This window comes from Typopeltis vanoorti, chromosome 20 (genome assembly GCF_054136105.1).
Source record: "Typopeltis vanoorti isolate ZY-2024b chromosome 20, IOZ_Tvanoo_1.0, whole genome shotgun sequence".
Taxonomy (NCBI): Eukaryota; Metazoa; Arthropoda; class Arachnida; order Uropygi; family Thelyphonidae; genus Typopeltis; species Typopeltis vanoorti.
In genome coordinates this window covers 50,083,288-50,109,772 of record NC_143568.1, presented here as the reverse complement: position 1 = coordinate 50,109,772, position 26,485 = coordinate 50,083,288, and the positions used below count along the sequence as shown (strand labels likewise).

Genomic DNA, 26,485 nt, shown 5'->3' with positions numbered 1-26,485 from the left:
GAAATGAATGGGGAAGTGAGTGGTATGAGTATAGAAAATGAGAGAATGGGTGTGCAAGAGGAGCAGGGAAACAGGGAGGCTCAGGGTGGACAGGGATACACAGCGTGAGAAAGGTGGATGCTCCAAGAGGAGGTGAGAGCACGTGTAGGCTTCCTACCTACACATGCCAGGGATCAAGAGGAAACAGATGAAATTGAAAAGGGTTCTAAAATGAAGAAGCAGAAAGGGAAATGGCCCGAGTCCAGCATGAAGAGATCACATCGAGTGAGTGGTATCAGTGAAACTAGCTGTAGATCCAGAAATGAGCTGTCGTGTTTGTATACCAATGCTAGAAGTATAAGAAACAAGGCCGATGAAATGGTTGCACTAATTGCGTCTGTTCACCCAAAGATTGTCGGAATAAGTGAGACATGGTTAGATGAGGACGACATCCTGACAGGAATAGAGATGGAAGGGTATGATATGTTTTGTGAGAATAACAGGGGTAAAAAGGGGAGGAAGAGTGCTATTGATGATAGAGAAAGAGTTATGTTCATACAAGGTGGAGATGTAAGAGGGAAATAGGGCCAGTGGTTTTTGAGGCAGTATGGTGTGAGATAGAGGTGAATAGAATCAAATACTTGGTGGGATGTTGTTATAGACCTGGTAATGTGGATGGTGGTGATATTGAAATGTATAGTCAAATAAGCCAAGCAAATAAGAAAAGGGTGATCATTTTGGGATCATTATAGACTGGAATGAAGAGATAGCAACTGGAAGTAAAGAAAATGAGTTTCTTGAGTTTTTGAGGGATAACTACCTCAGACAGTATGTAACAGAGGGCACATGAGGATTAAGGGTCTTGGATTTGGTCATCTCATCAGAGGATGTAATTATAAATGAGGTGTCAAATCATCCACCAATTGGTGAAAGTGACTATGAGGTGATCACCTGGGTGGTTGCCAGCAGTGTAAGGACCCCTGTGAAAAAAGGGTATATGTGGAACTACAAGGGGGGTGATTATGAAGAGCTCAGGAGACAGCTTGCAGGTGTAGGATAGAATGAAGAGTTAGCTGGAAAAGAGATCAATGCAGCTTGGGGGATTTTCAAAAACTATTTAGTAGATGCAATGTCTAAATGTATCCAAGGGTGAGAAGGTTAAATAAGGTAGGTGTGAGATGGATGAATAAAGAGATTAAGCATGCAATACATAGAAAAAGGGCATTGTGGAGGCAGCATAAGAGAAGTGGATGTAACCAATTTCATGAGGTCTACAAAGACCAGGCAAGGAGGGTGACTTGATTGGTTAGAGTAGCTAAAGAGAGGTATGAACAGCAGTTAGCTAATGAAGCCAAAAAGAATCCTAGGGAGTTCTTTCGATATGTAGCCAGCAAAAGAAAGAATGTTTATGGAAGGTTGACATTGATTGGAGGAAATGGTATAAAGACAGCTGTTGCAGAACGTATGGTGGAGATACTTAATGAGCAGTTCATAAAGATCTTACAATCTTGTGAATGTGACTTCATGGAGCGATTGAGAGCAGTTGATGGGGAGGAGAGACTGACTGTAAGTGAGCAAGAGGTGTTTGGGGAGTTGAGTAAACTAGATGTAAATAAGGCTGTGGGACTTGATAACTCACCGCGTATTCTGAAGGAATGTGCCAGAGAGTTGACACCTCATTATCATCATCATCAAATTCCTGCCACGTACCCTCAAGGGGTATACAGGATATGATAGTACTACATGAAAAAAATTACATCATTACTAACTTCCTATCTACAATTTTCCTCCAAATCAGTCTATTCAAGACTCCAACATTATCATACCTTATATTTCTATTGTCTAAGGCACTTTGTAACGTATCAATCCACCTATATCTTGGTCTTCCTCTAGGTCGTTTTGCTGCCAACCTGACAGAGAACACATGTTTTTGCTAATCTTTCTTCGCCTATTCTGTTTAAGTGACAACATCCAGGAATGTATTAGCTCTGATAAAGCATTCCTGGATGTTGACAATGTCAAGTTCTTTCCTAATATCCTCGTTTTTAATATGATATTGCCATTGATGCCATCTGTTCACGCCTATAATCTTTCTCAGGACTCTCATATCTGCGGTCTCTAGTCTTTGGTCAAGTGTTTTACTTCTGACCCAGCTCTCAGATCCATAAGTTAAAACTGGTTTGAACACTGTTTTGTATACAGCTAATTTAGTGTTCCGACTAATTTCTCTCTTATTCCATATGAATTTATTCAAATGACTTCCTACCATACCAGCTTTGCTGATTCTGTTGTCTATTTCTATATTTAATTTACCATCTTCAGTAAAAATCGTGCCTAAGTAGCTGAAATGTTTCACTTGTTCCACAGGTTCTCCATTCAAAACAGAGTTGACATTTCAATGATTCTGCCTATTTTCATTGTCTTTGTCTTTTTATTGCTGACCTTCATACCATATCTATTACAACAGCTATTCAATTTAGTCAGAGAATCTTGCAGACTTGTAGCAGATTTATTTAGAAGTATAACATTGTCCGCATAAAGCAAAGAGCTGACATTAACATCTCCAATTTTGATATCATGTGTAATACCACTTTCCTTCATAATGTGATCCATATAGATAATGAATAACAGAGGAGATAATGTACATCCTTGTCTCACACTAGATTTAACATTAAACCATCTTCCTGTACATCCTTCAATTCTAACTGCTGATTTACAACTCAAATAAAGACTAAGTATTGCTTGATATAATGCCCCATTGACACCATATCACTGTAGCGTATTGAATAGCTTCTCTCTTGGCACTTTGTCATATGCCTTTTCCAAATCGACAAAACTTAAATACAGATCTCTGTTATATTCCCATGCTTTCTTGACTATTTGTCGTAAAGTGAAGAACTGATCCTGACAGCCTCTATTTGGCCTGAATCCAGCTTGTTGTTCACCAAGCTTTTCTTTCACATTCTTCTCAACCGTTTCTCAAGTATACTTGCATAGATCTTGCCAGGAACACTCAGTAGGGAAATACCTCTGTAATTCTCACATTCAGTTTTATTTCCCTTTTTATATATAGGTACTATGAGAGCTCTACTCCAATCATCAGGAATTCGTCCCTCTGTCCAGGCTTTCTGAACTATGCAGTGCAGCCACTGTAAGACTCTTATACCACCATACTTCAGCATTTCTGGTCGAATATCATCTACTCCTGCTGTCTTTCCACATTTCAACCTTTTGATGGCATTTTCTACTTCAAGTATGGATATGTATTCCTGACTGCATGCCTGGTCAGCATTTTTTACCACTGTGCTGTCATCACTGCTTGTTTCATTAGCAGTTTTTCAAAATAATTACTCCATACTTCAAGGATATCTTTTTCTCCCGTTTTCATGTCACCTTTATCATCTCTAACTCCTTTTACAGCCTCTTTTCTCCATTCCTAAGCTTCTTCAACAACCACCAGAATATTTTACCACCTTCTTGATATTTATTTTCTATATTCTTGCCAAAGTCCTCCCATGACTCCCAATTCCAATTTTGTTTAGCTAGTTTTACACAGTCTTTAGCATTCTTGCATTTGTCTCTGTATTCGCTAAGAGCACAAGCTGACTTATTTGACAGGAACTTTTCATATGCTATCTTCTTTTCCTTCACTGCCTCTTTTACTTCCTGTGTCCACCAGGGAGTTCTGATTTTTTTATCCTTGCAGACAACTTCACCACATGCCTCTCTGGCAGAATCAATCAATGTTTTCTTCAGAGTTTGTTTGGCTTTTTTACACAGTCTTTAGCATTCTTGCATTTCTGTCTGTATTCTCTAAGAGCACAAGCTGACTTATTTGAAAGGAACGTTTGGTATACTTTCTTCTTTTCCTTCACTGCCTCTTTAACTTCCTGTGTCCACCAGGGAGTTCTGATTTTTTTATCCTTGCAGACAACCTCACCACATGCCTCTCTGGCAGAATCAATCAATGTTTTCTTCAGCGTTTGCCACTGAATCTCCAAGGTTTGATTCCTGTTCTCAAACTCTTTCATTTTTTCTTTAATAATCTTTGTGTATTTTAGTCTGCAGTTCACATCGGAAAGCTGCTGAACTTTTATTCGCTTTAAAACTTTCTTACATGTTATTCTTTTCAATATGAAATTCAATTTTATTCTGCTCAAGACTAAATAGTGACCACTTCCAATTTCAAATCCTCTGTACACTCTGGTATCCTGCACCAGGGAGAAAACATCACTATCAACAATAACATAGTCAATGAGACTTTTCTTATTCCTTGCCTCTTCTTCCATGTGAATTTGTGCACACTTTTATGTTGGAACATGGTGTTAGTAATAACCAGTCCATGTCCTGAGCAGAAATCCAACAGATATTTGCCATTATTATTAGCTTTGCTCTTTTCTCCAAATATTCCAAAAATATTTTTGTATGTCTCACAATCATTTCCTACTCTGCTATTTAGATCCCCAACAAGGACCAACTTTTCCTTTTTCATTGTGTCAGTTGCTTTTTCTAAAGCCTCAAAAAATTCCTCCACTTCTACCTTAGTAGAACCTTCTGTGGGACCATAGGCACAAATAAGTCTCATTGTTCAGTTCCCCATTCTCATATTTGCCCACATCACTCTACTTGAGACTGATTGCCATTCAAGAAGATTAGCCTCGTATTTTGTGTTGAATACTATGGCTACAACTTCTTTTCCTTGATTGTCATTGCCTGAATATAACATTTTGTATTTATTGCTCAAAAAGTTCTCACTAGTTTTCGTCTTTTTTGTTTCAGTCACCCCTATTGTGTCGATCTGGTACTTATCTAATTCCTCAGCTAGCTCCATTTCTTTGCCATTCAGGCTTCTTATGTTGATAGTACCAATCTTTAACTCTGGTGATGTTGAGTTGGGGTTTGTTTTCAGATTTGTTCCAGTAGCTGACTTTTCGCTGTTCGCCCTGGTTCCTTGGTGAAAACAACGGGGGGCCTTGTTTAACCGGGCGACGCCCCAGCCGGCATGAAATTTTGTCATGTCGTACCATCATTTTTTATTTTGGTTTAACCAATAAGAATACAATTTGGTCGGCTAAATCCCAAATTGGCAGCCCATCCTCGTTCGTTCAGTATCCAGGTAGATACCCAACAGGGTGCACCACGAGAAGGTGAGGATTGGACATTAGGTTAGAAGCCCTGGTCGGTTCTCCGTATTCCTTTAAAGGCTATGTGGAGGTCTCCTCTCAGTTATACAGCTTTGACCCTTAAGCAACCCTTAGTTGACACCTGCCATGTCGTATTTTTTTAATACGAGTCTTGTACTTGGTCAAGTTCCTAAAGAGTGGAAGGATGGCAAGATTGTGCCACTTAATAACGGAGGTGATCGAACTCAAGCTTCAAACTATAGGCCTATCTCTGTGTCAGGTGGTTAAGTTGTTGGAGAAGCTTGTGCGAACTATGATCCAGAGTTGGGTTGACAACAATGGTATAATCTTTGATGGACAGCATGGATTTGCTAAAGGGAGGTCATGTTTTAGTAATCTATTTACTTATTAAAATAAAGTGACTGCGTGCTTGGACAGAGGAGACGGATACACAGTAATATACTTGGATTTCGCAAAGCCTTTTGATAGAGTACCTCATGATAAGTTGACAGTCAAACTAGATCAGATGGGGTTGGATATTAGATTAGTGCACTGGATTGGAGACTGGCTATCTGATAGGTATCAACAAGTTGTGTATGGGGGTGCGATATCCAGGAAAAGGAAAGTCACTAGTGGAGTGTCTCAGGGGTCTGTTTTAGGGACATTACTATTTAACTTGTATATTAATGATATTGGCGAAGATTTGGATGGAGATATTCAGTTGTTTGTAGATGATGCAAAGTTGGGATGAACCATAAAGAGTAGTGAAGATGTTGTGGCCTTGCAAGAAGACTTGAATAAATTGAGTGATTGGGCAAGCAAATAGGGATGTGAGTTCAATGTTGCAAAATGTAAGGTTTTAAAATTTGGAAAACAAAGATGCGATGCAGAATTTATACTTGGTGAGAATATATTGTTGGAGGTAGAGGAAATAAGAGATCTGGGAGTGATAGTGGATAAGGATCTAAAATTTAGGGGACACATCGCCAAAATTGTGAAGACAACACAAAGACTTCTGGGAATGATGCGGAGGACACTGATGTGTAGAAGTAGGGAGATTCTTGTTCCATTGTATAAGGCTTTGATTAGGCCACACATGGACTATTGTGCCCAGATTTGGTCACCGGGTTTTCAGAAGGATGAAGAGATGTTGGAAAGGGTCGAAAGGTGACTGACTAAGGTAGTTTCTGACCTCTGGAATGTTGAGTATGAGGAAAGATTGAGAAGATGTAATTTGCAGAGTCTGGTGGAGAGAAGGAAGAAGGGAGATACGATAGAGACCTACAAGTTGGTAAGGGGTTGTTATAAAATCAATGGTAGAGAAGTTCTACAGAAAATAGTGGGAGATCAGGGGAGAACCAGAGGTCATCCCTGGAAATTGTATAAAGAGGGTGTGAGTAGGGGAGTGAGAGGCAGGTTTTTTTCTTGCAGAGTTGTGAATGATTGGAATGCCTTGCCTGAGATTGTGTGTGGTGTCTGCAAGGAGTTTGAGTGTGTTTAAGACAGGGTATGATGAGATGTGTATGTGATAAAACGACCTCTCTGATGAGTCTTTGACTCCATGAGGTCTTGGGAAATAATATCATCATCACTGGCTTTCTTCTTAATCTCCTGGTAACTACTCAGTGCTTTCTTTGACTTGGCCAACAAAGCTTTTCCTTGGTCTTCCCCTTCTTCTTTGTAATATATCAAACAGTATATATCTTTTACTTTGTCAAATGCTTTTTGGTAAATCTATAAACAAAAGATGAGTTTCTAAATTAAATTCTCTTCTTTTTCCTATACGTAGTTTTAAACAAAAAGCTGCATCCAGTGTAGATTGTCCTTTTTTAAATCCATTTTGACAGTCTAATAATATTTTTCCACTGTATAATTTCAATTTTTCATTTAAGTATTCCCTACTGTATATTTTGTAGCATGTATTCAATAAACTAACATCTCTGTAATTAGCAGGTTTTGTTTTATCCCGTCAGATAGGTATTCGAGTTCTTGAATTCTCCTGCCTCAAAGGGTTTTTATAATACCAATTTTTTGTGATGGGTGGTGGCAGGCATTTATTTTGTTCGTCCATTTGTATATATTTTATTCAAAAATGTTAATAATCTCTGATGAAATTTTTTTCAGCAAGTTTATACAGTTCAGATCCTATCCCATCTTCTCCTGCTGATTTGCCATCTTTTATTTTACTTAGGTTGTCCTTTAATTCTTTCATTGTTATTATATCATTTAAAGCATTTTGTAAGTTACTGGTGTAATTTTTTTCGATGGTAGTATTATCTGTCGAAAGATCTGAGAAGTGATCCAAGAATTCTTTTGCATCTATTTCACAATTTATATTTGCGTTCATGTGTTTTAGAATTTTATACAGATTGGATCTTATTTTGTATATGTCATTTTCTAGATATGATACAAATTTTTCCTAGCTTTCACTGTCTCTCTTTCTGGTTTCTCTTTTGGCTGTTGCTCATCTTTTTTTATTTTCAATTTCATCTTTTTTTTTTTTGCTACTTAACCATCTTTTAAAGGCCAGCTTTTTATTTTCAACTACTGTTTTTATTTCACTGTCCTATATACATAAGTTTTTATTTTTATGATTTTTTTGTGTTCCTAGACTTTCATATGCTGCTGACGTAATAATTTCTTTTATAATATTCCATTTTCTTATTTTTTCTAAGTAGTTATTAATCCTCTGTTGGTATAAATTTCTTATGCTTGAATCATTTAGTAGTCTCTTTGTAATTAGATTTTGTTTCTCTAGTTTGTTTATTTTTTTGTATTTTTTTTGTAACCAATTTGGTGGAAACCTTAATTTTGTCTGCACTAAATAGTGATCTGTGTCAATTTCTATCCCTCTTCTGACTTTAACATCTAGGAGGAGTTTTGCTGCTTTTTCATTTGCTATAAAGTAGTCTATTATTGATTTTTGTTCTCTTGCATACCATGTATATTTGTATGTTTGTAGAATGTATTCATTATTTTAAAATTATTCTATATTATATAATCAATGAGTCGCTTTCTATTTTTGTTTATTGTTTGTTCTCCAAATTTTTTCATGTTATTAATTAATTATTAATTTTCATTTCTATTCTGGCATTAAGATTGCCGGTTATAATTATATCGTCTGTTTTATTTAAGTTTTCATCAATTCCTTGTAACTGTTTGTAAAAATCATCATTTTCTTCTTCTCTTGCTTTTTCGGGGACATACACTGCAACAACTGTTAAATTTTCTTTATTTAATTTTAATCGCACTTCTAATATTCTTTCATTCCAGTATGTATAATGAGTTAATTTTGCTTTAATTGATTTATGGATGCAAATCATTATACCAGCTTTTGCACGTGTTTGTCCATTTCACTATATATGATATAATAATTAGTTATTTCTTTTGTTCTTTTAAGTTTCTTTTTTTTTGTTTCTGTAAGCACTGCAATTTCTATATTTTCTTCATTTAAAGTTTTATCTAAATCTTCTTTATGTGCTATGTTTCTAATGTTCCATGTAGCATATTTCACCACATTTTTCTTTTCCAAAGTTCCTTAACCTTTTCAATTTGCAGTCGTTTTCCATTTTTTTCTGTCTGGTTTGGATTTTGTTGAGATTTCAAAATAACATTTGTTTCCCTATGTCAAGTTACTAGTATTATTTAAGGAGAAATATTTAGTTGTTTGCCAATGATACAAGCTAGGAAGAGCAAAGTCAATGAAGATGACACAGAGATCCTGCAGGATTAAAGCTAGGGATATGGGGTGACTGTAGACTGGGAGTTGAAGTTTAGAGCTCATAATGCAAAGTTTCTCAAAACAGCTCATCAGATTACTTGATGTTGAAAAACACTACTGATAAGTAGGGATTTAGAGAGGTTATTCCTCTTTATAAGGATTAATAAGGCCACACTGGATTACTGCACAAAGTCCGGGATTCCTTGGAGATACGAGTAAGTCGTGAATAAGATTCTAAAGAAAGTGACTGGTTCATTGTGACAGGTTTATGGAATGCTCCTTATGAAAGATATTGAAAGTCTGTGGGTTACAAAGGCTAGTTGATAAGTGGAAATAGGAGGCATGATAGCAATACAAATTAAAGGGATTTGTACAGGATTGAGAGAACAAGGGACCACTCCAAGAAACTGCATAAGAATATGGTTAACAAGGATATGAGGATGGGATTTAGAGGGTGGTTATTGGATGGAATGGAGCACTCACAGAGGATGCTTTAGGTGCCTTGTCAGTGAATGAGGAAAAGAGAAGCATGATAGGCATCATGTGAATAATAACCATTATTCACACGATATATGAGCTCTTATGATGAGTTTAACTCTATGGAGATGCCTGAGAAAATAATAATAGAAAATCTATTGCTATACTGTTGTATGCTTATGAAGCTCACCAATCTAGAATATCAAAATGAATTCTTTCCTGTAAATTAATCTGAACAACAACTTCTAATTAACAAATGCACAGTAAAGACAAAAGAAGAAATGATATTTGTTTATACAAACTGAGTATCTTTGCTATCTGAGGCACACTTCAATTATAAAATATGCAAAGTTAATGGTGGGACTGACTACGATATGATGCTGACTATTTAAAAAAAAAAAAAGTGCCATTAAAAATTTAAACCTATTACTATTAAAATTTACTTACTGGAACTTTGTTGGGATGTTTTGCTCGAATCTGTTCGACATCCTGTTTCCTTTGGGCTATAAGAAAAGTGTATCTTCATTTCTCTTTTTATTTCAATTGTCATTAGTAATAACTAAAACATCCTGTATATTTTCATAACAAAACATTTGTACACAATTTCATGCAAATGGAAATCATTACAGGAATAGATTTTGTATGCATTTTTCTAATGACAACTTTCCCATGAAAGATTGTACACTTATAATACATTAGTATGGTGGATGAGCAAGAATTAGTTTATCTGGGAACTGATCTAGAGAATAAATATGGCACTTTCTCAAGCCACTTCTTGCTTCCAGTAAATGGGGTTGTGGTCATATACTAAATAGTGAAAATCTGAGAAAAATTAAAAACAGGAACTTAAATTTACGTAAAATAAATTTATTTATTGTAAAATTTCACTTACATATCACAGGCATCCTAAGTACATTGATAATCGAAAACAATATAAAATTACAATAAAAGAATCATTATACTGATGAGAATTAGCATGGATACAACAATACCACTGATTTGAACTATTAAAACCTTGTTACATAGTTCTCATAATATTTGTTCCACTGAAGACCTTTTACTACTAGAAATGAACTACTAGATCTTTTATTAAGAAAGCATTTAACAGTTTTAGGCAACCAGTCTCTAGATCTCCTGAAGATATTACTCAGATTCCACTCTTTTATATTAAAGGGGTTTCTGAAAGTATAGCTAAAGTTCTAAAACCTCTTAATATTGTAGTATCCTTTTCATCCTGTCAGGAAGATTTCTACCTTCCTGACAGGATTCTTCACCTAAAGATAAGCTTTACCATTCAACCTTCCAGAAGCCTACCAGGTCTGTGACCATCCATCGTGAAGAACATAAATCTTACATCCAGTACCATGAATCGGAACAGTCTGGTCTAGCAGAACATGCTTTCCTCGACTAAACATAGTGTTTTTTTTAGAAGAAAAACCATGCTTTTAATTATAAGTAGATTCCTTATAGAGCCAGTAGTGTCCAGCGCCTGTGTGCAAAACTTTAGTTGCTGCCCATATCCACCCACACCCCTCCAATAAAAAAACGTTTTTTTTTTTTTTAAAGTATTTCCTCCTCTTTGGTGTCTGTGTGCATCGCAAACATTGCACATATGGTCGGCGTGCCCCTGTATAGAGCAGTAATATAAAGTGAGTTGTGAGATCTTCCTACACCAACCGAACTTAAACAGATCATGGCCTTTGGTTATCCCCTTTGTGAGAAATATTATTACACCTTTTTATGCAAATTCCTGATTATTATATTATATATATTTTTTAAAAATATCTATTTAAATATTTAGGAATTTTATTAACAGTTTGTTGTCTATTAATGCTAAAGTGATGTTTTAGCAGCTAATAAATTTATTTTACATTAGTTTAAATTTCCATCTTTAATTTTTCTAAGTATGTCAACTTATGTACCTATATTAAAGCAGCTGAAAAATCATCTACTTAAATATAACAGTTATGTGAATATTGCATGTGTAAGGAACAAATGGATGTACTTCCCACTGAAGAAAGGTTTTAAACCTATAGAACATTAGTAATGGGCTAAGGACGTATTATTTTTTTTGTATTTTTTTTTTTAAATTTCAAACCCAAAAGCAACAATAATTGCACACACTGAGACTTCAGTTGAAAACTCCAAGAATACTTTCTACATTCAGCTTTCAGACTTTCTCTACACAGCAGGTAAAGATTTTAATGTACAAATAGGATTAGATGTTTTTGGAATCACAAAAAATTACAAGACCTTTAATATATCACGGTACAACAAATGAAAATAGATAATCTTCTAGATGAGCTATGCAACACTCATAGCAAATTTCCATCCAAACTGAAGAAATTATAAAGAAATGCAATGACATTAAACAGCAATACAGGAATCAGAAGATGCACAATCTGATGATTCTTGCACATGCTCAGCTAAAAGATCAAGCATGTGTGTGTATTTCTGCTGCAGTTCTCCAGGGAATTCTTTGGTACCATATCTTTCAAGTTTACAAGTGGTTTAAGCGATTTCAAAGTGGTTGTGAGACACTTGAGGATGACGAAAAGCTGGGCCATCCAAAAACTGGACAGAGCGAAGTTAACATCCAAAAAGTGCGTGATTTCATCAAAGAAAACTCAAAATCGTCCATGAGATTGATTGAAAACATGAATTGGAGATTCCAAAATCAACTGTGCACAACATTTTGACCACGAGTTTGGGCGTTTGTAAACTGAATTGGCGATTTCCCCCACAAGTTGACCGACGACCAAAAAATGTATCGAATTGAACACTGCAAGGACCTCATTAAAAATGCTCGCAAGGACTCAAACTTCCTTGAAACGATCACTACTGGTGACGAAACGTGGTGTTTTGAGTATGAGCCTGAAACAAAATGCCAGAGTGCTGAGTGGAGACCAACATAAGAGGGGAATCAGGAAGACAATGCTGATTTGTTTCTACGATTCCAAGGGGCATTATCCACAACAATGGCCAGGCAGAACAGAATTCATCCACCTGGTCAAACAGTCAATGGTGAGTTTTATCTCAAAGTTTTGAAACAACTGATAGCGAGAATTTGTCATGTAAGGCATGAATATGGTGATGCAGGCAGCTGGTCACTTTTGCACGACAATGCACCATCTCATCATTTGAACATTGTGAGACAGTTTTTAAGCAAAAACCAAGTTTGTGTGTTGGATCACTCACTGTATTCACCTGATTTAGCACCCTACAACTTCTTTCTCTTCCCCCAACTTCATTTGCCAATGAAAGGAAAGCGATACGACACCAATGAAAACGTTCAAGCAGCAGTAACCACGACCCTCAACAGTATCCCAAAAACGATATAAAAAAAACTCATTTAACGAATTAACTGACTGTGATAAATGCTGTATCAAAGCTGAAGGAGAGTATATTGATTGAAATAAATGATTTGAATAATTATAATTGCCTGTGTTTTATTTTCTATCAAATGTTTGGTTTCTTTTTGAACAGAGAGTGTATATAATTTATGGGATTGGTGGTAGTCTCACATTAGGCAATGCACATCACCTATCACCAGTCTGATAGGTGATGTGCATTGCTATCTGAGCCCTGTCAAAGAAAGCTATGGAGGTCAGAATTTAGACTTGCAGAGGTAGTTGCTCTGTGGATTGTGGTGGCTTGTTTGGTGCAAGATTTGTCAAGTGATAAGAAGGAATGTTGTCCACTGTCATTGGGAAAACTGTATATTTGATTGGTGGTCAAATGAAGCAGGTCACTGATATATAGAAGAAACAGGATGGGTGACAGGACAGAACCTTTTGGGATCCCCAGCATTAGTTGCATAGTTAGGAGATAGGAAACTATCAACTATCACATGTAAAGTGCATCTAGTGAGAAAACTGCAAACCAAATCATTTTTGATGTCTTGAAATGGTTATTTAGAAACAGGTTTTTTTTTTTTTTTGCTTTGCTAACTATTATGTTGACCTGGCTTCTCTAGATCTTCTGAGAGTATACTTCTTTTCCAATGATGCCTCTTATGTTGACAGTGACTGAAAGTTATAAACGCTGGTTTGAAATCCAGCAATAACTCAATAGAATCTCTTTGTTATGAATTTTCATAGTTTTTCCTGCATAAGCTGATGAATGAAAGCATTCTTTTTTTAAATCCATATTTTCATCATCATGCATATCAAGGATTTAGGCCTAGCGTGGCTTGTTCCGGCCTTACAAGTTATCGTTGAATCATTTAAGAGGACGTCCTGGTTTTCTTTTCCCTAATGGCTTGTACTTTAAGGCTTGTTTTGGTAATCTTTCTGTTTTCATTCTTTGAGCGTATTCCATCCATTTATGTTTATATTTTTAAATTTTTTCTATTACTGGTTCTTGGTTTAATTCTTTCATAATTTCTTCGTTTCCTTTGTGATCAAATAGGGTATACTTTGCAGTTTTTCTCATAAACTTCATTTCTGCTGTTATTAATCTTTGTTTGTCTTTTTGTTTTATTGTCCAGATTTCACTTCCATACAATAAGACTGGTAGTGCTAATGTATACTTTTAGTCTGGTTTGTTTTTGAACTAGGTTTCGTTTTAATATAGAGTTAATTACACCTGTTATTTTTAAATATTTTGCAATTTTTATGCTTATATCTTTTTCATTTTCATATGTGATCATACATCCTAGGTAGCTAAATGAATTCAAAAGATTGAACTAAGATCTTGTTATCTATTACTATCTTAGTTCTTGCTGGATCTTGTCCTTTAAAAGCCATAGTTTTTGATTTTTCTGTTGATATTATCATACCATAATCTTAGGCTATCTCATTTAGATCTAAAATAGCTTTCTGTAAGTTATCTTCAATATGTTTAAACAGAATTAGTAATTATTATTTGGTCGTCGGCAAAAAGGAGAGTGTTTAAGTTCACAGTAGGAGAAAGTTTAATACCTTGATGGAAATTTTTATTCATTTTATTATTATTTCATTTAGGTAAATATTAAAAAGAGTTGCTGAGAGGGGACATCCCTGTCGGACCCCTTGGTTTATCTCTCTTGTATATAATAGCTCATGATTTAATCTTATTTGTATTTAATTATTTTCATATATACTTATGATAGCTTTTAGGATATTATTTGGTATTTGTCTTTCATTTAATATATTAAATAAAATGCTTCTTTTAACTTTGTCAAATGCTTTTCAAAGTCAATAAATGCAATATTGTTTCTAAATTGCATTCTCTTCCTTTCTCTATTATTAATTTTAGGCAAAAGGCTGGGTCTATACATAATTGTCCTTTTCTAAATCCATTCTGTACTTCTAAAATAAAGTTGTATGTATAAAAAGTTATATGTATATGCATATAAAGTTGTATGTATATAATAAAATAAAAATCCATATTTTTATCATAGTAAATATGCAAGCTAAAGTTTACACATTGGAAGTCAGCTTCACCTGCAGCTGACTTCCAATTAAGTTGCCATTCATAGTCCATAATGCATAGGACATCTGATTCTCAAGAACATGCATATTAGGACACAATGAGATCAGTGCCACTTGCCAGGCTGATTTCAACTTCCAATGAGATCTCAACAGTGGAAGTTAACTGATGGAGACTGGCAAAATAACCAGTCTGTGATGTAACTAACCTTAAATCATAGTAGTAGGCATGTTCTTTGAAAGAGATGTGCTCTGCATTATGAACATTATTAAGGACAACTTGAAGAGGAAAAATCTACTACGCACATAAGTACCTTAGTCAAGAAGGCATTTGACACACAAAAATTTGTTTGTTTATGCCATATGATGAAAATAACAATATAATTTCCTGTCTGGTATACCTTACCATACAAGGGAAAAAAATCACTGTTACAATAGCAGAATAATAAATATTATGGTAATATTCCATATTACATCTTGAATAGAATAATGCTAGCAGATCAACATTTGCTGGCATTACCTGGGATCCATTATTAATGTGAAGAACTGCTATTCAGAAGCATCAGAAGAAGGTTAGGAATGGCTAAAACAACAGTCAGAGACTTGTCTAAATCTGGATCTATCTCCATGGGAACAAAGTTGAGGGTTTTGGATGCAGTTGTTTTTCCAATAGCGACTTATGAATGCGAGACTTAGAACCTAAAGAAGTCAGATAAGAAATGGATATCTGCTTTTGAGATGTGGTTTGATGAATGGGTGTTAGAAAAGATCATTAGAAAAAAGAGGAAGGGGTAGACCATCAATGAGATGGATGGATAGTGTGTGTAGTGACACTGGTCTCCAGAGGCCTCCACAAAAGCAAACAACAGGACTACATGGCTAAGCCTAGTGCGGCACATCACCGAGCATCGGAATGACCATTTGAAATGGATGCCCAGTGAACATATAGATAGATAGATTAACATCGTCTTTAGGAGATGTTATAGTGCTGCCATCTTGATGAAAGAGAATGCAAGCCTACATGGGTAAAACTTGCAACCTATATAACTTTAATTTCTGGTTTAAGTTTTGGAGAAATTAGTTATGATTAGATATGCAGGATTGCAAAGCATATATATCTGATATAGGATTCATAATCATATATTTATTATGCATTATAAAGACATGTATGATGTGTTTCAATTAAACAAAACAGTGATAAATAGTAAATCAGCAGTTTGAGTAAGAAATGGGTTGTCTGATGGATGTTAATGATTTGTGTATGGATTCAGTTTTTTTTTTTTTTGTTACTCTTACATATATTATTTTATCCAGCCATGTGTGGATGATGCAAAGTTACAGAGACTAAGAGAGAATGATACATATTCAAATATTGTTAGATGTGATGTTTAGTTGGTATTATTTCCACAGCAACTAAGACTATATGGCTGGCCAGTATATTATGTTTAATATGTGAATCTCATCTACAAAATGTAAAAAGCATATATATCTGATATAGGATTCATAATCATATATTTATTATGCATTATAAAGACATTACAAAGCCTTTTTTTTTCAAGTCATTTTGGACTTCCAATAAGCAGGATAGTGGTTTCACACTGGGCAATGAAATCCAAGTGCTACATAAAGACATTCACAAACATTCATGTCTGTTCCAAATGCACAGCATTTGAATGGAGAGTGGATATGCTGCTACTGATGAGCTTCCTAGCTTATCAGTAGCAGCATATCTGCTAGTGATAAGTTTCTAGCTGTCTGGAGGCTTCCTGAAGGTTTCTGGCAATAATAATAACCTGAGGTGTCAATTTTGAAATTTCATTTGTGCAGTTATTTCTTATTTTCTAGATAAGATGTCAACTAATACAATCCATATGCTTGTTTATTCAAGTGAGTGAGAGATGTATAGATTTCTTTATTTTGGCTACTAAAGGTGTCACTCTAGTTGAACACTAATATTGACTTTCGTTATCAAAAGTAAAATATTTCTTCCACAAAATTTAATACAAATATAATTTGCATTCGAATTATTACAATACTTGTCAAATTTTAAGCTTTAACAACTAGTTTTTGATTTCAAAATTCTGCTAACTCTTCGTTTAGTCAAAAATCCTAAATTTATGTTACACTAGTTTGCAATTTCTATATTTGTTCACTCGCTACCTACTTGATTATCAGGTCTGGCTAATATTTCTTTGAGTTTCAGTTTTAAGAAAAGAAAGAAAAGGCTTTGTAGTTAACTACTGACTGTCCAAAATACAAGTTTTATATTGTCAGCTATTCATTAATATGGTTGCTGTACATCACTGCCAAGTTAAGGGTCCTATATACAAGGACTAATAGATGACTCGGACAAGGAAGAAATTTATCAGGAAAATCAGAAATGTATGTGAACAAAAGTTAATGTGAAAGACAGCATGCTGAACAAGAATTGTAAGTAGTTATAATACTGAACAAGAATGTATGTCAAGTGTTTATGTTTATGAGATTATGTATATTAATGGTGAATTAGGCTACAACAAGGTATGCCTTATATTCAGTTAATGTTATGCTAGATTGTGAATAAGTTTAGAACTAAGGTTCAATTAGAAAGAATTGAGACTAGCAAGAGAATTGTAATGATATTGTATACATATGTGAATCATTCTGTAAATAATTCCTTTTGACTTAATTAAATGGTTTGTGAACAACACACTGGACTGATTCTGTCAATAATTTTTGATGAACGTATACTTGTACGTTATGATAAAACAACTGAAAGCATAATTTCCTTCATAAACCGTATCGTAATTTTAATTATCTTTATGCTTCAAAATAATAATAATAAAAAATATATAATATAGTGCCAACAAGTGAAAAACTGACATTAATTATAAACAGAACATTAGGGCTAAGCATATAACTTTAATTCGTTTTATATGTACGAAAACTATAATTATACCATAATTATATTATGTGTGCAAACAATCAAAAATCGCTTTCTTTTAATTCTTACCGAAAGATCTCCTTTCTTTAAACGATTTATTTGACTGTGACATTTTTCAACATGCGTTTCAACTTTCTTTGTGCAACAAGCCCCCTATACATCAGCTGACTAACATAACCATCGTCACTTCTGTTGTTTACGCTATTCCTTTTCACTCCCTTTCCTTAATATGTATGTTATTATTTTTCATTATTTAATTAAAATTTTTAAGTATAATAAAATAATTAGTATATACGAATATTATAACTTTTAAAAGGTTAATTACAGCCTTCTTTGTAATATATTATTAGGGAGGAAATATAACAGCTTATTTCCAAGGACAGCTCTACGCGTCTATGTTCTTCTTGATGATTGGCTTTTGCATGAGACGGACAGAGGTCGTTTCCCTCACTCCCCTGGAGTTGAAATGGGTACAGTCTCAGGTTGAACGACTGGTGGAGTCTAGCCTTAACTGGCAAAAGGTTCAGCTTTGGAGTTCTTGTGACATGGAAAGGTTATTTTAGTGGTGTTGAGTTATTAACCCAATGATGGTAATCGTTGGATTCACAGCAGGTATTCGTTTAATATTGCCATTTTCTGCATTGTTATTTTTTCGGATGTTGGGATAAAGATCTCTTCGCTAAAGTTCCTTCTTTTGCCGCCGATTTGGTTAATACCACATCGAGCCAATCCAAACGAGAATCCAGATCACATGGCCTCAACATGACATATCCATCATGGAGGCCCAGGTTAGTGTGCAAGCAAGAATGTCTGAAGATTGGAGGTGAAATCTTTAGAAGATGCCAAGGAAGTTCAAGTCGCAAGGTACATAATCATCTTTCTTGATTAGTATCGGAATTATAATAATTCATTGCAGTGTATAACAAACCACAACACCGCAGTTTTGTAGATTTTGTGTGCACAAATATATGTTTCGCGCGCATGCAAGATCTTAAGCTGTTGTTTGAGAAATAGAAGTTACAAAGTTTTTTAAGAATAATAAAAATGAAAGAACTGAAACGAGCTTAAGAAAACCTGCAGTAGTTCATGACAAAAATGTTGTTCGTTTTTGGATTGACACTTATTTATAGTTAAGTTCCTATCTATACCTCAGGGATAAATGAATGAGTAAACAGTACCACATGGCACATGTGGTTGCATCCATACGGCGGTGTCTTAAATCTAGAATTAAGTTGGTATCTTTTGGATATACTCACATCAGGTGATTATTATTTGCGAAATGATCATACATGGTTATAAATATTTAAAAATTATACTGAGTTAAATATTTTAAGGTTCTTAAAAACAACGTAACCGTATTTATTTATTTGGGGGGGGGAGGAGAGAAGGAGATATTCAGTTTTAGTACAATCCGTAGTTAATTTTTGAAAAATTAGACATTACTTTTAACAGAGATTGACAAAAATTTTGGAAAGTGTTGTTGATTTCAATTTGTGTTCATAACATAATCTCACTTCAGTTACTTACACTATACTTTTTTCTACTTCTCTCCATTCATATTTATATTAATTTATACTAGTTTTAAGTAACATATTGCAGATCTAAGTGCATGTTTCACTTAGATCTGTTAACAACTCAATAGCATTTAGAATAGTTATTCGGATAAACATATGCCGAAATCAGGGGAGTTGATTATTGCTTCGTTCGTCTAGTCGCTCTCCTCTGGTTGATGCTGTTTTAGGCGTTTTAAAATAAAATTCTAGCCAGATGATATCCAGAGATAACATAGAAACAGATGCTTTGAATGAAATGCCAAAAGTCAGCACGTTTTTTCATTTTCCAGCTAACTAGCTAAATACTTTTAATCTTAAAAGCTGATGAAAAACTGTTATTAGAGAATAGAAAGTGAGGTGATTAGTTGAAATCTGTGTGGGAAACATGCTTGCTATAATGAAAATCTATACAGAAAGATGAATTAAAAACTTCAGTTGTGATAAATATCCAGTTAGGCTTCTCTTAAAATATATCTTTTTATTGTAATAAAAGAGTTTATTTATTTATTTTATTTTTTCATTATTCCATTCCATTTTTCTGTTATATTTACACCTTTTGAGGTGTGTACCAGTTATGTGATGGCCTAACGCAACATTTCATAACTTGTTCCTGTTAACAGTTTCCATTCCTCTGAAATTAACTTATTTATGAGGATTGTGATTTAATTGGCTCTTATACTTCAGTCTTCATTTTTATTATGCTTCCATCTGTTCACACTCAATTTTCTTCATCTGCCTGGTTGGTCACGTGGTTAGCATATCTGCTCTCCAGCCAAGAAGCTGTGGGTTCAAATCCTGCCAAGGATATGGATGTTTTGCGATTGTCCTAACTGACCATTTACCATATGTAATGATGTAACCTGTGTTCTGGTGCAAATGACTTTTGATGTCTTTGCATAGGTCTTAGTCATAAAGAGCATGATGAGTGAGGTGAAGTGGAGTGCAGCAAGCAAGTTGAATGCATGGATATACAACAAGACTGGAGTTCATGGAGGTCCACTTGTAATAATGATAATTTCCAATGTCACCTTGCAAAAACTGATGGAAAAGTCAGTTTTTAATTTGACTGAAAAAAGAAAAAAAAAACCCTTGCAGCTGTGTTCTTATCTCATCTTCTAATGAAGCTCCTATTTAATGTGTATGCACATTATTTTGTTATTCATAAAAAAAACTTACTTCACCCTGACTGTATGCATTTTTTATGCATATTTCTCTTTGTGATGAGTGATGCATGTAAATTTCAGAATGGACATTTGGATAGGAGACTTCTTTTGTACTTACTACAGAAGTTTCTGGTAAGGAAGTTGTTTGAAATGGCAGCTGACATAAAGGAAAAACTGGTTCTTATTGTGAAGATCTAAACAGCAAAGAAATGTATTCCAGACATGATGTTTAAAGAAAATTTCTCAAAAAGAGGAAATCTGATAATTGTAAGTACCTCGGAATTTCTCTTTAGGACATGGCCTAGTAGTCGTTTTCCAGCATGTTTGTTAAGAGAAATTGACTCTTACTGATGGTGTTTTTCATGCTGGTTTAGGTACATGAGTACATAGGAGATTTGAAATAGAACGTGTTTGTCACTTCCTATTTCAAGTTTTGAGCAGAATGAATATCACGTAAAGAAAAATGTGTATGAAAGGTTTAGAAAGAATCAGTTAAGCAACTTTCAGAATTAAATTGTAGGATTGAATATACAAATTTGATTGGAGAAGAAGAAGATAAAAAAAAAAAAAAAAAAAAAGCATTTTAAAAACCAAACATTTGAAGCCCAGTGGGGAAATCTGAATTAAACGTTTGATTCAAGAAAGGAAGCATGTTGATAGGTTGTTTGCAAGGATAAAAATGCAGAACTTCATAGTGGGCTGAAGAAGTTAAATTGGTAGTCCAGTCATGTTGTTTTTTTAACCCTCATGATCTATTTTCAGAACTTATAACATCCTGTTATGTAACAGAATGGCTTTTCATGCAGAAGATTAGATTCATTTTCTGTTCTTGCAAACCTATTCCTAAGAACACTGAACCTGTATGGAGGATTCCAGTTCCATTTGTTGCTGAAATCTCTGAATTAATTCTGAAGAACCTCAAAGTATAGTGCCACATTTTTTTTTGATCCACAAACTCTTCTCTTTGTTACCTTTCAAAGATAAATGGTCTCTTCTTTTTCTGGAAGGAAAGGAAAGACTGTTTACCAAGTTCCTTGTGATTGCCATCTTTTTTTTTTAAGCAGACAAGCCTATTTTGTAAAAACCTCATCTATAATAAACATGAGAAGTGTTGTCTAATAAAGCATGGAGTTGATATTGATCACAGAATCTTCTGAGTTATAATTCTTGTATCCTTGGCACTTAAAATTTGAGTGTTTGTTCAATTAGTGCTGAGGTGCTACTACATCACCCCAACTTGAACTGTAGTGACTATCTTTCTTTACTTAAAATTTGAGAGAGTCTCTTATTAGTTGCAATTAAAATTGCATCTCGCACTCTACTGGACTTTGTTGCATTAATACTAGGTTCATATTTTTTGAAATCCATTGTTGTTATTTTACCTTATTTGTATTATCTGTTCACTGAAGATCTCTTAGATTCATATCTATATAAATGATCTTGTATCTACATATTTCATTTTTTTATACATGTTTTTGAATATTAAATGAGATAAGTAGTGACAGAACAGAAGTAAGTCTTCAAGAGGAATGCAATCAGGGATGTAATAATAAAGCAGCCAGAGAGGATATTATTATTCAGGCATCCATGGAGTCAAGAGACTCATTGCGGGAGTTCCCTCCTAGGAAACACAGTCTATCATACCTTCACCACCTATGCAATATGCCCCCTGAATTTCAGTTTTCTATCAATCATCACCTCCATATCTCTTGTCTACCCTATTTCCTCTGGTACAGCTCCTCCAATCGAGTATGCAGCCTCCTATCGATGTATCCCAAACTTCAAGACTTTACATTTTGCTGCATTAAACCTACCCCCATTTATTTGCCCATCTGTCTGATTTATTCAAATCCTCTTGCATGGCCACCCATGGATGCCCCGTATTCTCTCCCTACCTTCCATATAACGAAAAATTTCATCAGACGATATCCTATAACACCCATTCAAAAGACTGTCATATCACCTCTCTCTCTCCTGTTAACCAGAGTCTGTAATCCACATTCTCGCAATCTGTCTTAACCAAAAATGCTCAGATATTATTATCACAGCTCTAGGGAGTCAAATGACTCTTTGAGGGAGAGCAATCCACATCATGCAGTTTACTGTGTACTCCTACTTACTCCTCCATCTGTACACAGTCACTATCTATTATCTATGCTACATCATCTAGAGCTTGCTAATAGAAGGTTCGTCTGTTTGCTGTTGTGTGTGATCTTTGGACAATTTGCCTATATGTGGAATGAAAAAACCTTAGTTTTGGGGAGAAAAATAAAATTGCTGCATCTGTATGAGATCAAGTAGCCCACCTTCATTTGAAAAAGGCCACATAAAGATTCCTCTCATGATGAAAATCTAACTTGGCTTTTCTCCAGTGAGAGGTGTACATTGTCCCAACTTTTTCCAGCTACTGTGAAAGTCCATGGAGGGTAACAGAGGAGAACTTGTGGATCAGAAAAAAACATGGGCACTAGATTATTATTATTATTTTTTTTTTTTTTGAAGAGCTTTGAAATTAGTTTAGAGATTTAGTGGCCCTTCCCATAATTCAAAGCATTATACATGTCCGTAAGGATATGTGCATTGCATTATAGGATACTAAAGCAACTGATGTGAAGTCATTAGCTTCTGTATTACAAGTAGCCCACTTGGATAAGAGATTAAACTAAGAATATAACTTCTTGGCATCTTTAATTTAGAGATTTCAACAATTTATGTCACTGGAATCCACCATAGTTCAGAGCACTTTATTATTATTATTATTCACAAATATATAATAATTCACTTTATTATTTGAAACATCCAGGGAGTCAAGGACTCATCGAGGGGAGGCTGTAAATCACCCAGACTAGCTATCATATCTTCTCTTAAATTTATTCACACTATATGCACTCACTATTCCTGAAGGCAAACTATTCCACTCGCTCACTGCTCTGTGAGAGAAAAACCTAGCTCTTACCCCTTTCTTGAATGTGAACAAACCTAACTTCCGTGGATGCTCCCGTGTTCTGTCCCCATCTTCCATATAACGAAAAATTTCATTAAACGATATCCTATAACACTCATTCAGAAGTTTATAGACTGTCATATCACTTCTCTTTTTCCTGTTAACCAGTGTTTGAAATTCACATTCTTATCTGTCCTAAAAATCTAAATCCCATAATCTGGATATAATCTTTGTAATTCTTCTTTGCACACTTTCCACAGCTTCTTTATCCCATTGAAACCTGGGAGGTCAAATCTGTGCATAATAATCCAAGTATGGTCTTATAAACAGGCAAGATAACTTCCTTATCCCTACATGTCAAGGTTCACTTTAACAGTGCAATTATCCTCTGAGTTGTATTTGGAACTTTTGATATGTGACCTTTTGAACTTCAAATTCCTATCCACCATTCTGCCAAGATTCCTTGCGTTTCTTGTATCATAACCTTGCTAATATAATATGCTGCTGCTGGAAATCTCATCATGCCAAAGTGCATAAGCGCCTCCGTAGCGCAATTGGAAGAACGACGGTACATTGCGCCCTTCGATTGGAATAGGCCTAAGTTCGATTCTCGTCGCGACGGGAGGAATCTTTATCTGGTCGATTTCAATCGAAGGTGAGTTAGCCGATCTCATACGGAGGTAGCAGGGTTTTTTCTCCCGGAAACTCGGGTTTTTCATCCCGCATACATACAAATCGGCCCTTCAGAACACACGCAATTTACAGACAAAAATTACTAGTTGTGGTGGTGTTGGAGGTGGGCGGTTGATGGCGTTGATGGAGATGATTCGTAGTAGAGGTTAGGTGTAGAGACAGTTGTAGGTGTCCTCCCGCGATGAGTCTTCGGACTCCTTGGAGGTATCAGGAATAATAATAATAACTTTACACTTACTAACATTAAACTGACAGACATTTTAGTATACCCAAATTTCCAGCCTATTCAAATAATTTTGTAAGTGCTGAATATCAGTTGCATCCCTGATTGCTTTGCCTATCTTTGCATCATCGGCAAACAATTGCATATATCCTGTTAGACCCTGCCTAATGTGTAAATTGAACAACAGTGGCCCAAGGATTGAACCCTTAGGTACACCAGTGATCATCTTAAATCTGACAGATTCATATCCACTGTATACCACTTTTTGATATCTGTCTGGCAACCATCCACTGATCCAAGTCATGATTTTATATTCCGATCCCATATTCTCCAATTTATGCAACAGCCTTTCCTGTGGTATCGTATCAGAGTCCTTAGAAAAATCCAATATTATCATAGTGTATCCATTCCCTTTTATCCCACTCTGCTGTGGCGTTGCTATAAAATATAAGCAAATTGCTAAAAAAGAGCATGCAACAACTATAGAACTATTAGTTTAGTATCTCATGCAAGCAAAATTTTGTTGAAGATCATGCTACATAGGATTGAGGCCAAATTTGAGGCAGAGATGCCTGAGGAACAAGCAGGTTTTAGGAAAAGTAAGGGCACCAGAGATCAGATCCTTTGCCTTAGACAAATCATAGAAAAATATAAAGAATTTAGACTTCCTCTAGTAATGTGTTTCTTAGACTACTCTAAAGCTTTTGACAGTGTTCAGCATGTGAAACTGTGGGAAGTAATGAAAAGAATGGATTTTCCTCAACACTCTATCTGGTTGATAGCCAAGTTGTACATGGAACAAGAAGCGACAGTAAGAACAGGTGTTGGATTGACTGATTGGCTTCAGGTTGGAAAAGGAGTAAGGCAAGGATGTTTACTTTCTCCTCCTCTTTAGTATATGTATATACGGAGGACATCATGCATGAAGCATTGGATAAGCTCAAGACAGGAATTAGGATAGGAGATAGATTGATCAGTAATCTGAGGTATGCCGATGACACAGTACTCCTTTGTAATGACATGGAAGAACTAGGACAAATTCTTGACATAATTAACAAGATCAGTAATAACATGGGATTTCAACTAAATTCTAGCAAGACAAAGATTATGGTTCTCAAAGGAAATACAAACAGGGAAGCTCTTGAGAAACAAGTTTACCTTAATGGAAAAATAATTAAGGAAGTCAGCAAGTTTGAGTACCTGGGATCCATTATTAATGTAAAGAATTGCTTCACATTAATTCAGAAGACATCAGAAGAAGGTTAGGAATGGCTAAAACAACAGTCAGAGACTTGTCTAAAATCTCGAAGGATGGATCTATCTCCATGGGAACAAAGTTGAGGATTTTGGATGCAGTTGTTTTTCCAACAGTGACTTATGGATATGAGACTTGGAACCTAAAGAAGTCAGATAAGAAAAGGTTATCTGCTTTTGAGAAGTGGTGATACAGAAGGCTGGTGAGGATATCATATACTGAAAGGCATACAAATGAATGGGTGTTTGAAAAGATTAGTAGAACTTTAAGGCTCCTTAAGAATATTGACAAAAGGAAGTTAAAATATTTTTGGACACATTGAAAGGATGGAAGGAGGACTTCTCAGAACAGTAATAGAAGGTAAAGTTCCTGGAAAAAGAGGAAGGGGTAGACCATCAATGAGATGGATGGATGGTGTGTATGTGGAACAACTAATCTTCAGAGAGTTGAAGTCTCCAGAAAGCAAACAGCAGGACTACATGGTGAGGCCTGTTGTGGCACATCACTGAGCATTGGAGTGACCATATGGCATCTGTGGAAATCCAGTGAACATATAGATAGAATTGCTAAAACATGATCTTGTTTGTCTACCCATTTCTGCATTCGAGTTCTTACCAACTTCTTTAAAATCTTCGCTACCACACCAGAGATACTCATAGGTTAATAGTTAGGCACATCAGTTTTTGCACCATCCTTGTACAGAACTATCATATATTCCTACTATTCATGTGGTATCATTCTTTAGCTGAGACTCAAGTTATACAAACGTGTGAAAGGCCTAGCCAATTCAGCTGAATTCTAGCAAACTTGCTGATATTCCATCTGTTTCTATAGACAAATTCTTATCCAGGTTATGCAACAGGCTCTTCAACCTCATTTTTATGTGCCTCTAACTCTTCATCCAATATAGTAGTAGCACAGTGCCCCATGTTACATATATGGTTGATATATCTTAGCAAAGTGAGCACTCATTAATGGAACAATCTCATTAGCATTTGACACTAGAGTATCATGAATTCC

At 35.2% G+C, this 26,485-nt stretch overlaps 2 protein-coding genes across 2 annotated transcripts in view; one reads left to right on the top strand and one right to left on the bottom strand.

Moving 5' to 3' along the window:
- Nucleotides 1–17,984, bottom strand: part of LOC150095423 (microtubule-associated protein 1 light chain 3 alpha-like) — a 64,273-nt gene extending 46,289 nt beyond the window's left edge. Inside the window, exons 1-2 of the mRNA XM_090410214.1 lie at nt 17,704–17,984; nt 9,748–9,803 (exon numbers count right to left, since the gene is read on the bottom strand). Of these exons, the coding sequence (XP_090266340.1) occupies nt 9,748–9,803; nt 17,704–17,746 (99 nt within the window). The 5' untranslated portion in view covers nt 17,747–17,984. The remainder of the gene's footprint in view (nt 1–9,747; nt 9,804–17,703) is intronic.
- Nucleotides 17,985–18,210: 226 nt separating this feature from the next.
- Nucleotides 18,211–26,485, top strand: part of lgs (BCL9 domain-containing protein legless) — a 684,040-nt gene continuing 675,765 nt past the window's right edge. The window contains exon 1 of the mRNA XM_090410672.1: nt 18,211–18,498. Within this exon, the coding sequence (XP_090266798.1) occupies nt 18,474–18,498 (25 nt within the window). The 5' untranslated portion in view covers nt 18,211–18,473. The remainder of the gene's footprint in view (nt 18,499–26,485) is intronic.